Source organism: Gossypium hirsutum, chromosome D12, assembly GCF_007990345.1.
Source record: "Gossypium hirsutum isolate 1008001.06 chromosome D12, Gossypium_hirsutum_v2.1, whole genome shotgun sequence".
NCBI classification, from domain to species: domain Eukaryota; kingdom Viridiplantae; phylum Streptophyta; class Magnoliopsida; order Malvales; family Malvaceae; genus Gossypium; species Gossypium hirsutum.
In genome coordinates this window covers 58,176,604-58,191,186 of record NC_053448.1, presented here as the reverse complement: position 1 = coordinate 58,191,186, position 14,583 = coordinate 58,176,604, and the positions used below count along the sequence as shown (strand labels likewise).

At 35.9% G+C, this 14,583-nt stretch overlaps 3 protein-coding genes across 7 annotated transcripts; 2 read left to right on the top strand and 1 right to left on the bottom strand.

The window, feature by feature from the left end:
* Nucleotides 1–3,749: 3,749 nt before the first annotated feature.
* Nucleotides 3,750–6,792, top strand: LOC107946974 (probable sodium/metabolite cotransporter BASS6, chloroplastic). Of its 3 annotated transcripts, none has more exons than XM_041107414.1 (8): nucleotides 3,750–4,097; nucleotides 4,232–4,332; nucleotides 4,637–4,767; nucleotides 5,143–5,336; nucleotides 5,439–5,691; nucleotides 5,769–6,022; nucleotides 6,096–6,178; nucleotides 6,435–6,792. In XM_041107414.1, exons 1-8 carry the CDS (start codon nucleotides 3,944–3,946, stop codon nucleotides 6,495–6,497), a joined length of 1,233 nt encoding a protein of 410 aa, XP_040963348.1. In that variant the 5' UTR covers nucleotides 3,750–3,943; the 3' UTR covers nucleotides 6,498–6,792. The 3 variants fall into 3 exon arrangements, with proteins under 3 accessions (XP_040963348.1, XP_040963350.1, XP_040963349.1); XM_041107415.1 differs by having other exon boundaries at nucleotides 3,848–4,097; nucleotides 4,232–4,303; XM_041107416.1 differs by lacking the exon at nucleotides 4,637–4,767 and having other exon boundaries at nucleotides 3,786–4,097.
* A 140-nt stretch (nucleotides 6,793–6,932) lies between these two features.
* Nucleotides 6,933–13,030, top strand: LOC107946975 (uncharacterized). Of its 3 annotated transcripts, none has more exons than XM_041107418.1 (4): nucleotides 6,943–7,983; nucleotides 8,161–8,239; nucleotides 11,734–11,802; nucleotides 11,899–12,108. In XM_041107418.1, exons 1-4 carry the CDS (start codon nucleotides 7,673–7,675, stop codon nucleotides 11,905–11,907), a joined length of 468 nt encoding a protein of 155 aa, XP_040963352.1. In that variant the 5' UTR covers nucleotides 6,943–7,672; the 3' UTR covers nucleotides 11,908–12,108. The 3 variants fall into 3 exon arrangements, with proteins under 3 accessions (XP_040963351.1, XP_040963352.1, XP_016736980.2); XM_016881491.2 differs by lacking the exon at nucleotides 11,899–12,108 and adding an exon at nucleotides 12,595–13,030 and having other exon boundaries at nucleotides 6,959–7,983; XM_041107417.1 differs by lacking the exons at nucleotides 11,734–11,802; nucleotides 11,899–12,108 and adding an exon at nucleotides 12,595–13,030 and having other exon boundaries at nucleotides 6,933–7,983.
* Nucleotides 13,031–13,718: 688 nt separating this feature from the next.
* On the bottom strand, nucleotides 13,719–14,505 carry LOC107947652 (protein LITTLE ZIPPER 2). Its single transcript, XM_016882238.2, has 2 exons — nucleotides 14,177–14,505; nucleotides 13,719–14,065 (listed from the first exon to the last, which is right to left on the bottom strand). The coding sequence occupies exons 1-2, from the start codon at nucleotides 14,284–14,286 to the stop codon at nucleotides 13,846–13,848; spliced, it is 330 nt and encodes a 109-aa protein (XP_016737727.2). The 5' UTR covers nucleotides 14,287–14,505; the 3' UTR covers nucleotides 13,719–13,845.
* Between the last annotated feature and the right edge of the window lie 78 nt (nucleotides 14,506–14,583).

Sequence of the window (14,583 nt, the reverse complement as noted above, 5' to 3'; positions counted from 1 at the left end):
AAAAATTCAAAAGCCAATAACCGACCAAAATAACCAACAAAATTGAACCTATAACGGAAAAAAATCAACTAAACTGATTGGATCAATCTAATCAATTTACATGTCCAAAATTTGTTCTCCCTAAATATATGCAACCATTTTGAGGGTATTTACATGTCATGAAGTAATTAAATAAACATGTAATTACTAATTACACCATCTTATAATTATAAGGAATTATAATTTTCTAAACATATTTGACTGATAGAATATAACTACGTCATAAATTGTTGTATCATGTTTGATAACATAAATTGTAATTATACAATTACACAATTTTAAAACCTAAAAAATATTAATCGGTATATATAAAATTATCAATAGTAGAAAAAAATCTCTAATCAACTCACAAAATTTAAAATCAAATCTAATATGTTAGTTCAAGAAACTATTCAACAATAAAATTAACAAACAAAATAAACATCTTATACAATTTTATCTAATTATTCTAGTGTTTCATTTTGGTTAGGTTATTTCCTCGTTAATATTAAACATGTACTCGTTGTTATCATTAGGGGTGCAAATGAACTGGGCTTAAACGAACAGAGTTTTGTTTGTGTTTGTTTGTTTGTTTTTTGGTGCATTACAAGAGGGCAAAGCCCTAACAGCAACACGACTTGAATCTAGGTCACACTTGGGGCAGTGAACACCCTAACCATTAGGCCAACACACGGAGTTCTATTTGTTTATTTTTTTAAATTATTCATGTTTTAAAATTTCAACATCATGTCCAAATTTGATTCATTTATTATTTGGTATGCTTATGCTTAGTTTATTTAATACTCTCCAACATGTTCTTTTATAAGTTCACAAACCTTAAATGAACATGTTCACAAAAACCAAACAAACAAACAAAAAATATTAAATAAACAAACCAACTAAATTTAAATATAGAAATAAAGAAAAATATTATTTTTAAATAAATAAGTCTATAAATAAATTTGTTCATGAACATAAACGAACCAAACACACCTTTATTCAAGTGCATTCATTTAATAAATCAACATAAATTGTTAACTTATACTTATTTATTTGATTTAATAAACAAACTTATTTATTTACCTCCTTAATTATTATTGATAATTGGTTAAGCATAATTGTCTTTGTTCACAAGAGGAAAATAATAACTAGGCTCCTAGGAGTTCAAAAGAATTTAGAGAACCAACTTTGCAATTTCCTTACCGAACTCAAAAAAAAAAAAAAAACTTATATGATATGATAGAGATATAGAGGTGTTCAAATGGTTAATCAAATCGAATTAGTATTAATTAAACATTTTAATTCTTTAACCGTCAACTCAATCGAATTTTTTTCAAAAAAAATTAACTGAACCGAAATATTTCGGTTAATTCGATTGGTTTAACCAAAATTTATATGTTTTTGGTTAAAACAAGTATAAAACATATAAAAAATAAGTTGATAATATTTATTTGGCCGAATTATTCGAATTAAAACTACATATAATTTATATTATTAATTATTAAGTTCGGTTAATTACCCAATTTCGAACTAGATTAACCAATAATCGAATTTCCATAAAATTATCAACCAACCTCCAACCGAATTTGATTAATTAACTAATTGATTAACCGAAATAAATCAATTTTTTTTAGTATCAAACCATTCTCAACCATGAGGAAATGCTCTGGCTAGTGAAATTTAGATTTAATTGGCTTATTAAAGGGTACAAATTCAAGATCAGAAGACACTAGCAGCAACTAGATGGCAGGCAAAATGGCAGAATATTCAACAGCCAAGCCAAAATATTTATTTTTCTAATTAGAAGTTTAATTCATTGTATTCATATAATTATATTAAAAGGTGATATTTAGTAAATCTAAAATTAATATAGATAGAATTAAGTGATAAAAAAAGTTTGATAAAATTTAAAATTCAGGTATTATAAATAAAAATAATCATTATTTAAAGCGGCTCAAATTTTAATTAGAATCTAACCTAATCATTGAAATCGAAATGTTTGAAGAGGAGAAATAATAATAATTTGGGCTAACTACAATTTGATAATTATTATTTGTATGTGTTTAGTTGTTGTGATTATTATTTTTGTTGCAATAATGTTTGAATTTCAGAGTTACATGTGACAAAGCCATCATAATGGTTGTATTAGAAAGATAATCCCATCTTCCAAAACCAACATATAATAATGTGTGTCATAAAACACATTAATGTTCCAAAAATACACAATGAGTTTTAGTGATGGAATCGATATGGTGAAATTTTGGGGGTTCTTTTTTTTACTTTTAAAATTGGGTTTCATTTATTATATTTTAATTATATATTTTTTTATTAAAAATTAAATTATCTCAATTTAAAATATTTAACTTCAGTTCTTCGTAACAAGGAAACAGCAGCACCAGGGGATTTCTTAGATGATAATGTCAATATATTTATGTAGACCCAAAATATTTTCCAGTCTTAATTTGTAAATGTTCAAATATGTGTGTTAAATGAAGGTTTTTGAAAAATAATTTGAAATAACATTTTATTAAAAAAAATCAAAATTTATTTCTTAAAAAAAAAAAAAAAAACTCCTTACCGTGAATAAAAAAGAAGGTGAAGCAGACATGTAAGAAAATCATTGTTCCACTTTTGATACATTGACAAAGATTGAATGTTAAGCATACAGTAGAGAAAGCATCAATTGCCATTGCCCCACAAGTTAAGGTTTCAAACTGAATTTTAAAACCAGAGAATGTGCCACAAAAACACACATCAGAAATACAACCAGTCAACACCCATATATTATATTTTGGTCAATGTCAACAATAAAATGAGAGGTAAATTTGAAGTATATGCGGATTTTGAGTTTTTTTTTCGATTTTAGTCCTATTTTTGTGATATTTAGGGAAATAAGTTTACGCGTTTTTTGTTTCTCTTTATAATTTTTTTTTTGTGTTTGGTGTTAGAAATTTAGGGAGAAAGATTCATTTGTTTTTTGTGTTTGACATATGCATTGTGATAGTTTTAAGGTATATTTGACTTCATGGTAATGCGATAGCTTTCGAAAACTCATACATTTTATCTACCGTGTCGGGATGAAATCATCACCTTAGAAAACCATCACATTGTAACTTAGGCTTCGAGTTAAAAACTTTAAAGAATTGAAAAACTATTTTACTATTTTATTAACATGTAATTTTATAAAATTTAAAAGAATTAAATAATAAATTTATCATTTTCGAGGGTCAAGGTGCATATCCCTAGTTTGCACCATGTTAAGTTGTATTAAACAATCTTACTTCTTGTAATCTTATATGAGAGTTAATCATATATATAGAGAAAAAGAATTGTATAAAACAGAGGGGCACATTTTAGTAATTTTTTCATGTTATTGATATATAATTTGATAGTTTTTTTAACCTCAACCCTAAGACTTAAATTTAAAACTCTGAATTTAGAATTTTAGTTTAGATTCAAAATTCGAGATTTTAGAATTCAAATTTAAAAAGTTACCAAAATTATCTACTAATAATTTGAAAAAGAACATATATATACCTGAATCGAGTTAACTCGGATTTTTGTTGGAAGCCATTAGGAGTTGACCTTTGAGCTGTAAAAATAAAGCAGAAGGTAATCGGGTAAGATGAGGTGCCCAACCCATACTTAAGATACCTTGACAAAATAAGATAAAACCAAAAATTGGAACTTTTCCATTATTAAAGAAATATACTAACGAATCTCAGTGAATAAATATTAAAATAAGTTGTGAATTCTTTAATTGTTCTTTCCCTTTTGCCTTCACGCCAGCAGAGACGTTAAATATTTTCGTACGCCACTTACCAAATAGAATTTAAAGAGAAGACGAAAAGCGCTGAAAACCAAACCATTCCATTGTTAAAAACGAAAAGTAAACCCCCCCCCCAAAAAAAAATCCAACAAAAAGATGAGTTCAACCACTGGTCAGTTCTTGATCCAGCGTCCACGATTCAATCATGTTTTCTTGCAAAACAATAGCTTTCATATACCTAAGCGAGTCCAGTTCTCAGTTTTGCCACAATGTTCCTATATTCCTGTTCCACTCAGTTCCGTTTCTCAGTGTAAGTATTGTTCTTGTTGGCCTTTAATTTTTGGGTTTTTTTTAGCCATTTGATGTTCTGGGTTTTCTGGGTTATGTTTTAAAAGTATTTCCTTTTCATCCTTTGTGTGTGTGTTTGTGTTCCTTTTTTTGCAGTTAGGGGCTCTAAATTTTTGGAGTGTAAATGTGCATCAGAGAAAGTTTCAGAATCTTTTGAAAGGGACCCAGGTCAGGAATTTGAACCGGAACCAAATCAGGTGCTCATGTTTTTGTTAAACATAATCTGTGTTCAAATTTCAGCTTAACTGTACTTTCTTATAGTTTGATAATCATGCTTGTCCTGTTTGCTGTATGGTCTTATGGAGTGCTATAATGTGTTACCTAACAGTCAAAGGTCAAAACTTTATGCTTGTAATTGATACCCAAATCCTATATTTGCTAACATGATCCTGTTGTATTTTAGTATTTGGTGTTCTTTGCAATATGTACTTGCAGACAGTGGCATTATCAACTATTTTGGGCAAAAATTCATAGTAGTTCTTGTTGTATGTGCTGTTTCAGATTGTTAAACAAAAGAAGGCTTCTGTAGTGGATATTTTGAAGCAATCAAATTCCATTCTGCCTCATGTAGTCCTTGCTAGTACAATTATGGCTCTTGTGTATCCGCCTTCTTTCACATGGTTTACCAGCAGGTCATTAGCTGATTCTTTCTATGAATAGGTTGTCTACACTATGTATTATAATCCTTTACCTTTTTTTTAGGACAAATGGATGTGGAAACTGTAATTTTCATTCTCAAGTGTATCCCTTTAAAATCAGGATTAGTTCATTCATTCCTGTTACCTTATTTATATCTAAGATCCATTACAACTTTTTGGTTTTAATTGATATTTGAAGAAGTAGGGTAGCTTTTGAGGCCAGAACCTAATGCAAGTGATAAATCAATTAACGTTATTTACAATGAAAAGAAAAGAAAAGAAAAAAAAGTTCCACTATATATAAGAGAGAGTAATGAGCTTTTGGACTGATATCTTAGCTTATGTTTTAACTATTTGGTCTCATTGTAGGTACTATGCCCCTGCATTGGGTTTTTTGATGTTTGCAGTGGGGGTTAATTCCAGTGAGAAGGATTTTATTGAAGCATTTAAAAGGCCAGATGCTATTTTTACTGGTTATGTTGGTCAATTTGTTGTGAAACCCCTGCTTGGATATATTTTTGGAATAATTGCTGTGACAGTGTTTGGTCTTCCTACTCCTTTAGGTAGGTCTATCTGTCTTTGTGGTCAATGCTACCAAAGAAATTGTCTATCTTGAGTTAAAAACTGGAGAGTCTATACTGATAGAATGTGGATCAATGAATCAGGTGCAGGGATTATGTTGGTATCCTGCGTAAGTGGTGCCCAGCTCTCGAATTATGCTACATTTTTGACAGATCCACCACTAGCTCCATTAAGCATCGTTATGACATCTTTATCTACTGCTACTGCTGTTTTTGTTACACCAATGTTGTCTCTCCTGCTTATTGGAAAAAGACTGCCGGTTGATGTAGTGGGAATGGTTTCTAGCATTCTGCAGATTGTTATTGCTCCTATTACTGCAGGATTGCTTTTGAATCGGTGATACTCTAACCCCAAACAAATGTTGAACTTGATGATATTTATGAGAATCTCTTATCTGTCTAACATGTCTGCAGGTTGTTCCCTCGTCTTTGTGAAGCCATGAGACCATTTCTGCCGCCGCTTTCTGTACTTGATACAGCTTGTTGTGTTGGAGCGCCCCTTGCTATTAACATCAATTCGGTTTTGTCCCCATTTGGTTTAACTGTTTCGTTGCTCATTGTTGCATTCCATTTATCAGCATTCATTGCTGGTTATTTCCTCAGTGGTTCACTCTTCCATAAAGCACCTGATGTGAAAGCATTGCAAAGAACACTATCTTTCGAGACAGGTGAGAGTGAGACCCCCTTTTTTTGCCGCTTGTTAGTTTGCAATATTGCTGATATATTACTTTACTTTGGCAGGAATGCAAAGCAGTCTTTTGGCGCTTGCACTTGCTAATAGGTTCTTCCAGGATCCACTTGTCAGTGTGCCTCCAGCTATCTCGGTAAGCCTTTTGTTTACCTTTTCCCCCCTTATTGTTTTTAGTTGCCTTTTCTCAAAGGAATAGTATGCAAATTATGATACCATTTCGCATAAATTGTTAAAAAGATGCTTATGTATAATAGACTCCCGATAAAGGGGCTCCTTTATTCCATCTTCTCAAAGTTTCTTCTTTTATGTATATGTCAAAGTTCCAAATAGTTAGTTCCGGTGAAGATGAATTGGTCGTAATTTAACTGTATTGTTTTTGGGATATGCAGACTGTGATCATGTCATTGATGGGCTTCGCTCTGGTCATGATTTGGGCAAAGAAAAAAGAATAATGGGAGAATGAGGGGTTTCATATGTGACTCCATCCTCCTATGCTGTGATACAAATTTGAAAAATCGGATCATCGTAGGGCAGATGGAGTGTGTACCCTCCTGGAAATAGAATGAAATCCTTGTATTTGTGTTACACAGGGTTCATAATCATTCCTGAGCAGTGGATATTTAGAATCTCTTTTTCCCCCTTTTGGTTACAGTTATGATGGCCTCAATAGGTGATTTCTGAGAACCGTGGTCCTTGCTTAGGTCGCTGATAAGTAATTTACCAAGTACAGGAGCATCGTTCTCTATAGCTGATCTGCTCACATCGTTCTCTATACTGGGTGTTTTCCTTGCCCAAGATTGACATTTTTAAACCGCACTTTCATATTCTCTGGTTCACGGATTCCAAGGTACTAAACTACTAATCTTATTATTTGGTAAAAAAATAAATAGATACAAATCTTATAATATTTAAGTTTACCTCACACTTTGAAAATTGTTTTTTTATATAAACATTATAATAAATCAATGAGAAATTTGCCATCAAATTATATCACTTTTTTTTTCCACTTAAAAGTGGCATTTAAATTATCAGTTTTATTTTATTTGACTCCAAAATTATTATATTCAATAAGAACGTGACATGTATATGTTTTTATTTGATGTCGTATACTTTTTAGAGATAAAATGAGAGTGTTTTTGCTGGTCAGCAGCAGCGGCTCTTTGGCCTATGGTTCTTCCCCCATTGTTTTCTCCCCCTCCCCTTGCCGGTGGGTCGTGCGCTTGTGGGTCTCCCTTTTTTTCCCGGCCAGAGCTCTCGAGTGTTGCCACCCATCTACCCTTTCTCTAAAAGTGTGGTCTACGTGCCATGTCAATAAATTTAAGGGAGTTAAGAAAAAAGGCCAAAAATAAATAAAGGGTTAAAAGGTTTTTTTTTTGTATAATTGAAGGGACAAAAAAGTTATTATGACATTTTAAATTGGTTTTGTAGTAATGTACACTTTTTAAATCACACCCTTGTCTAAACCTTATCTTCTGAACTGGACCAACTATTTAACTAACATTTCTGAATCTAATTTATGCCGAAAAGGAAAAAGGGCTTTTCAAACGGGTCCTTACGAAGTAACTACTAAAACTAACAAGATTAAAAGAAAATCCGACCAACTAAAAGGATCACCGCCAAAATCTCCATGGCGAACGCCACCTTACTCTGCTCTCCACTACCCATTTTCAAACAAACTCATTCCCTTCCAACTCTTCGTTGCCCCGAATTTCTTAAAAAACCCAGGCCATTGACTGGAAACCTGTCCATTCCCAGCTTAAATTGGAAGCCAAAACCCATGATTGGTATAGTCGGGTCAGCTCTGGCCTTGGCTCTTGCGGGTTCCGCTTCGGCCTCCGAATTGCCGTTGTTGCTAGGCACTTCTTTGCCGCTCAGTGAGCCCGCTAATGCCTTGTCTCTTCCCACTTGGGCCATACACGTGTCCAGTGTTGTTGAATGGTGAGGATATTTTCTTCTCTTGTCTTCGGATATTTCCTTCTATTGATGTGCATTGGGCTGCTACTTGATAAAAGTAAAACGTATTGACTGTTATGATTCCCTTTGTATCCTCTGAATTGAAATTATTATTCTTCTCGTGAGTTGGTTACTGTGTTAATGATATTACTTTGTCAAAAGGATTACAGCAATGGCTTTGGTGTGGCAATATGGAGAGAAATCTGGGTTTGAATCATGGAAGGGTCTCTCTTGGGGAATGGTGAGTTTTTCTTCTTAGTCTTGTAAGTTCTTGTTTTCTCTTAGTCTAGAGTTGTTTAGAAAAAGCTTTTTGATTGATGCTTGAATTGTTTATGGAACCTTTTTCTTTTCTTTTTTTTTTTGTAATCTGCTGTGAAGTGTTTTATTTTGAAAGAAAAAAAAACACACCTTTACACTGGAATTGATCACTCAACCTTAATGTAGCAAGTACCAAGTTCTTGTGTCACGGACTTAGAGTTTTCCCACACATCCGTGCGGCTTTAGGCAGTTTCTTGGCTTAAAAACGCCTAAGTCAGCCTAACTTCCACTAATAATGGATTCAACCGTAAAAACGCCTAAATCAGCTCAAGTCGCAACAACAAAGGATTCAACAGAATTCCCTTAAAGTTTCCATGAAGAACAGCGGAAGAACGAATTAAGAACGATCTTTGAAAGATGAACAAAAGCAAGAACGCTTGAGAGAAAAGTTTGAGTAAATGCTCTCAATTTTTATTCACAAAGAATAATAAAACAATTCAGGAGTGAGTACGAATGAGGGGAGGCTCTCTATTTATAGTTGAGCTCCCCCAAAACCGATGGCTACAATTAAAAGCTGTATTCAATTAGGACTCTAACTTTACAGAATTAGAAGCTGTGTACAATTAGAACTTCTAAGACTACTTAGTCCTATCTTCATTATCGGGCCCATCAGGCTTCAATGTGACAGGCCTGTCCAACAGCTCTTTGAATCGGGCCAGTTCTCGTAGGCCAAATGATCCCCATCTGAGCAACAGACCTCCATTGGATGCATTTGGTGCGCTTGTCACGGGCTTTGAACTACGGTCCGTGACATTCTCCCCCACCCATTCTCGCAACGCCCTCGTTGCGACTTCTGAATGGCACTGACTTGATTCGCCTTGGTCTCGTCTCGTCGCCTTAGCCTTTCCCTTTCTTTGGGATTCTTGCCTCGGCTTCTGTCGCTTCTTAACTCGAGCCGTCCTGCTCGTCGCATTTACTCTGGTCAACTGTCCCACATGCATCGCTTCTTTTCCTTTAAAGTCTGATGCACCACCTACCTTTCCCATAGGTGGAAGCCTTGTCGATGACTCGGCTAACTCTAATACTTCACTCAACTTGAGCCTCATTGGTCCCAGCTTCACTGTTTTCATCGCAACTTTCTCCACTAAGTTAGATGACAAACTCACCTCTTCCTTGGGTGGAAGCCCCTTCGACGACTCACCAAGCTCAGACGTTGCCTTTCTTTCGACTCCGACTTGCTTTGGACAGTTCCGAAACTCATGCGGACCACGGCACAAGAAGCACTTAACTTGCTTCTTTTTGCTCCTCTTTGCCCTCTTGGCTTCGGCTTTTCCCTTGCTCGAACAAAGCTTCTTGGGCTCATTGTCTGCTCCATCGTTCCCCTCGATGACAGACTTCTTCGGACACTTCCGCAACCTATGCGGACCATGACACAAGAAGCACTCCACTGGCTTCTTCTCGCTTTCGGCCTCCTTGGCTTCGACACCCCTTGCGCTCGAACCAAGTACCAAGGCCTTACCCACCGGCTTCTCCTTAAGCGCGGATTTCTTTGGACATTTCTTCAACATGTGTGGACCGTCGCAGAGAAATCATTTCAGCTTGTCCCTTTTCCTCTTGGGTTTCTTCTTCCCAACGCGTGGTTTCCCATTACCACCATTGTCGCCGTTGCCATTGCCATCAACAAGGTCTTCCTTGTGATCCATTTCACATACGCCTCTTTCCTCGGACTTGGAAGACCCAAGCTTGTCTTTCCCTAGACCAAGCTTGCCCACGGACTCAACTACCGTCATGGCTTCCGACAGCTTTTGGACACCTCTTTGTTCCACCTCCTGTCTGACCCACGGCTTCAATCCCTTTTGAAAAGCAAGCAATGCTTCTTCATCGGCCACATCTGAAACTTGGAGCATGAGTTCCTTGAACTCTCGAACATACTCCCCCACTGTGCCCCGTTGCATTATCCCTTGCAACTTTGCCCGAGCTTCTTCCTCGGCAAACTCTGGGTAAAACTGTCCCTTCAACTCGCATTGAAACTCTTGCCACGTCCCAATCTCACCTTGCCTTTTATCTGTGGTCCTATCTCGCCACCATAAAAGTGCAATGTCAGTAAGAAACATTGAAGCAGTGTTTACCTTAACCGCATCCTCCATGATGCCTTTGGCACGGAAGTAGTTTTCCATCCTCCACAAGAAATTTGTCCACATCACATGCAGACCTTGTCTCCACAAACTCTTTCGGCTTTGGGACATCCTCATTACTGAGTGCTGCATTTGCCACTCCTTTCCCCACGGCTGCTTGACCCAAGGCCAGCTCTCCCTCGAGCTCCTCTATTCTTGTGCTCAAAGCCCTCGTCGTGGCCATTGTTTCCTCCTTCAAAGCCATCATCATGGCCTCGAGAGCATCATTCCTTTCCGACAGCTTATCCCTGTGTGAATTAAACAACTCGTTTACCTTGTCCATGGTGGAATCAAGAGACATCTTTACATAGTCTCTGGACTGCTCCTTCCAGTTTGCTATGTGATCCTCGACCCCGTCGAGTGCCTCCTTTACATCCTCCATGGATCCCTCGAGTTTACCCACACGTTCCTCTACTGCCGATATTGTCTCCCTTAAAGACTTCCTCGCCCACCTTTGTTCGAACTCTTCTTTCGACATCCCAACGGTGCCTTTGAACCAACAACTCGAATATTACTTGGTTCAAACCTTGGCTCGGATACCACTTGTCATGGACTTGGAGTTTTCCCACACATCCGTGCGGCCTTAGGCAGTTTCTTGGCTTAAAAACGCCTAAGTCAGCCTAACTTCCACCAATAATGGATTCAACCGTAAAAACGCCTAAGTCAGCTCAACTCGCAACAATAAAGGATTCAACAGAATTCCCTTAAAGTTTCCATGAAGAACAGCGGAAGAACGAATTAAGAACGATCTTTGAAAGATGAACAAAAGCAAGAACGCTTGAGAGAAAAGTTTGAGTAAATGCTCTCAATTCTTATTCACAAAGAATAATGAAACAATTCAGGAGGGAGTACAAATGAGGGGGAGGCTCTCTATTTATAGTTGAGCTCCCCCAAAACCGATAGCTACAATTAAAAGCTGTATTCAATTAGGACTCTAACTTTACAGAATTAGAAGCTGTGTACAATTAGAACTTCTAAGACTACTTAGTCCTATCTTCATTATCGGGCCCATCAGGCTTCAATGTGACAGGCCTGTCCAACAGCTCTTTGAATCGGGCCAGTTCTCGTAGGCCAAATGATCCCCATCTGAGCAACAGACCTCCATTGGATGCATTTGGTGCGCTTGTCACGGGCTTTGAACTGCGGTCCGTGACACTTGCAGATAGATCTATCCTTTGGAATAGACCGGAATTGAGTCCTATCCGTTTTTTACAACTCAATGTGATTAGGCTTGAATGATATGTCATGTCAAGCATCTATAAGTTAAGTTTCTATTTTTTCCTGATTTAATTGTTTGTTTTAGGTACCTTTACTCGGTGGAGCATTTTGTGCGTGTACCTGGCATTTCTTTTACAATTCTGAATCCCTTGAGGTGAGAACTGAGAAGTTACTCTGCTTTCTTCTTCTTTTACAGAAAAATGCAAAGACTAGTTTGAATTAATTGAGGTACGGTGATGTATTGGTACAGAAACACTAGGACGAGACATTTGGCTTTACATTGAATCATGGATACAAGTGTCGTCTTTTTTTAGTTTTTACTCCTATACAACCTCAATGCTTATCATGACAAAATTGTGAATGTAACAATTAAGAAACCAAAGATTTAATGTAATACTATTGCAACCGAAACATTGAATATTGTTTTTGATAATGACGTGGAAATAGCCAAGTTTACCTATTTTATACTACTCAAAAGGTGGGGAATCTTTTCCACCTAACCATGTTTGATCCACATAACACAGGATAAACATAGTGCCTGAACTTGGGGGTTGATGAATTTGGATTTATCTAACAGGAAATAAGACCTAGAGATATGCATAATAGTTTCAGATGAATCACTGTTATGCATATTCTTATCAGGGACCATATATTTGTATCAGTATCCATAAAAGCCATATTCTGTAATAAAACAGTACCTGTTGATCATCTAGCCATTTTATTCAGGTTTTTAATGTACTTTTGCTATGCATTCCTACATGTTCTGCCTAATTACGTACTTGCATAAGATGATCATACTTCAGCTCACTAACAGTTAGACTGCTATGCTGATGAGTGATGGTTGATGACTAAGAACTCTAGCCTCTCAGCTTGTGAGATGGATGTGCACAGCGTGAGTGTAGAAACAGAGTGTCTTAAATCACTCCATTCTGCCAATGAATTGTAGGTATTGGTGGCTCTTCAAGCTGCACTGACGGTAATAGGTAATGCCACTATGTGTTATGCTGCATTTCGTATCTGCAAAGTAACGGACAAAAATTCCCAGAAGCTATGAAGTTTCCACTCATATAATCCATTGAATGTGCCCCAAGGATCAGTATTGTCTACTGCTATGTGATATCCTTCTATTGGAGAGCTCAACTAGGCGAGGTGCCACTTACAAGCTATAAACAATAGGCAATCGTTTACCTTTTGCTGTAAAAAAAAACTTGGCAAGGTGGAAGCTGCCCAATTAGTGACAAAAAAGCAAACATTATATTATCTAAATGTAAGACATTTTTCTCTCCTGCTTGTCTGGGAATGGCTATAAGCAGCCTGAGAGTCAAATATCATGTTTTGAGCTGTATCTATAATGAAAAGCCTCTCCCTTGTCAATTTGTCAACCAACTGGTTTTGACTTGAGCCTCTCTTGTTGGGAATTAAATTATAGATTCTTAAAAATAATTTTACTCAATTAACACGTGACAGCTATTTGTCAATATCTCCATTTCTTGTTTTCTGAGCTACTTGGTTCTTTTTTTAACTGGAGATTTCTTTGAAGAATGTTAAATCACAATCATGAGCTTTTGACACACAAAAAAGCATTAAGGACAAGAAAGTCAGAAAAAGATGCCTGATTACAGACTAATTAAGAAAACAGTGGGTTTTAGGCAAATAAGGATGCTGTAGGCTTAGGCCTTATGTTTGAAGCAGTCTTCCCAAAGATTTAAGCTAATGAATCTATGATTAATTTGGCTGGAGAGATTGTTTTTGATCATTTTCAGAATGTTTTAATGGGGGTTTATTGACTGATATCAAGTCAGTAACCCCAATGTTTGTGTGTGTGTGTATATATATATATAAGCAAACTTTACACCAAAGAAAGACCTCTAAATCAGAGTAAAGCTTAAATCTTTAAACCAATCATGTATGTTTACAAGCTTGTCAATAATATCATCAAATGAAATGGATAAATGACTCTCCAACCCTAACCTTATAATCATACTTTCTGCCATTAGTTCCTCTATTCCTTGCTGAAAAAGGCAAACTATATATATATAGCATATATGTGAAACAAATGGAGAATTCTGGTGATATATGGAAATCATTTTATCTTAATCAGAGTTGAAAACAAAAATATCAAGCTACAAAATCCCATGTTGTTGCTAACATACATCGATTTATGCAGATAATTAATTTTTTCTTAAGCTTTATATCATCAGTGTTTTTGTTGTAGAAGAAGCAAAAGGGTGGTTGAAAAACGATCCAAATGAGGAAACTTCTTCTGGTACTCAGACATTAAAGCTAAGTTCTCTCGTTGGAGAAGACTGGCTTTCTTCCTTAACTTCTCATTCTCTTCAATGATACTTTGGTTCTCCAAGTACAGCTTCAAGTTCATTAGTTCCATGTCTTTCTTCATATTTTCTTCCCATCTTTTCCTGCATGTATTTTTGCGTTAATTAGTACCATCAAACCTATACACATGCATATATACGCAAAAGACATGAAAAGTAGTATAAGAAAGTGAAAACATATATGTATGTATGTACCAGGAAAGCCTGTAAATTTGAACCTTAGAATGTTTTAATCTATGCCTTCTCTTTGAAGAAGCAATGGTGGGATGAGATGGGAATGGACTCCAATCCATGTTTTTACACATCTTGTTTAGGTATGTATATAATTGAAAATGAAGAGAGGGGGGGGGGGAATTGGGAGGAATAAGAAGGATATAAGGTGCTATAAATATAGTTTGGTCTGGTGAATAAATTTCACTGGTGGGCTGGCTGGTGGCTATGTAATAAATTATGAGAGAGAGGGAAAAAGAAGAGCAAAGAGGGATTTCTCTTCAGTTGTAATGATAGCTGGTGGACTCATGATTGCTAAGGTAAGCAAACCCCAAATGTTTGATGACTATATTTATATTCATATACATAAAACCCAAAAGGACATGGAAGGT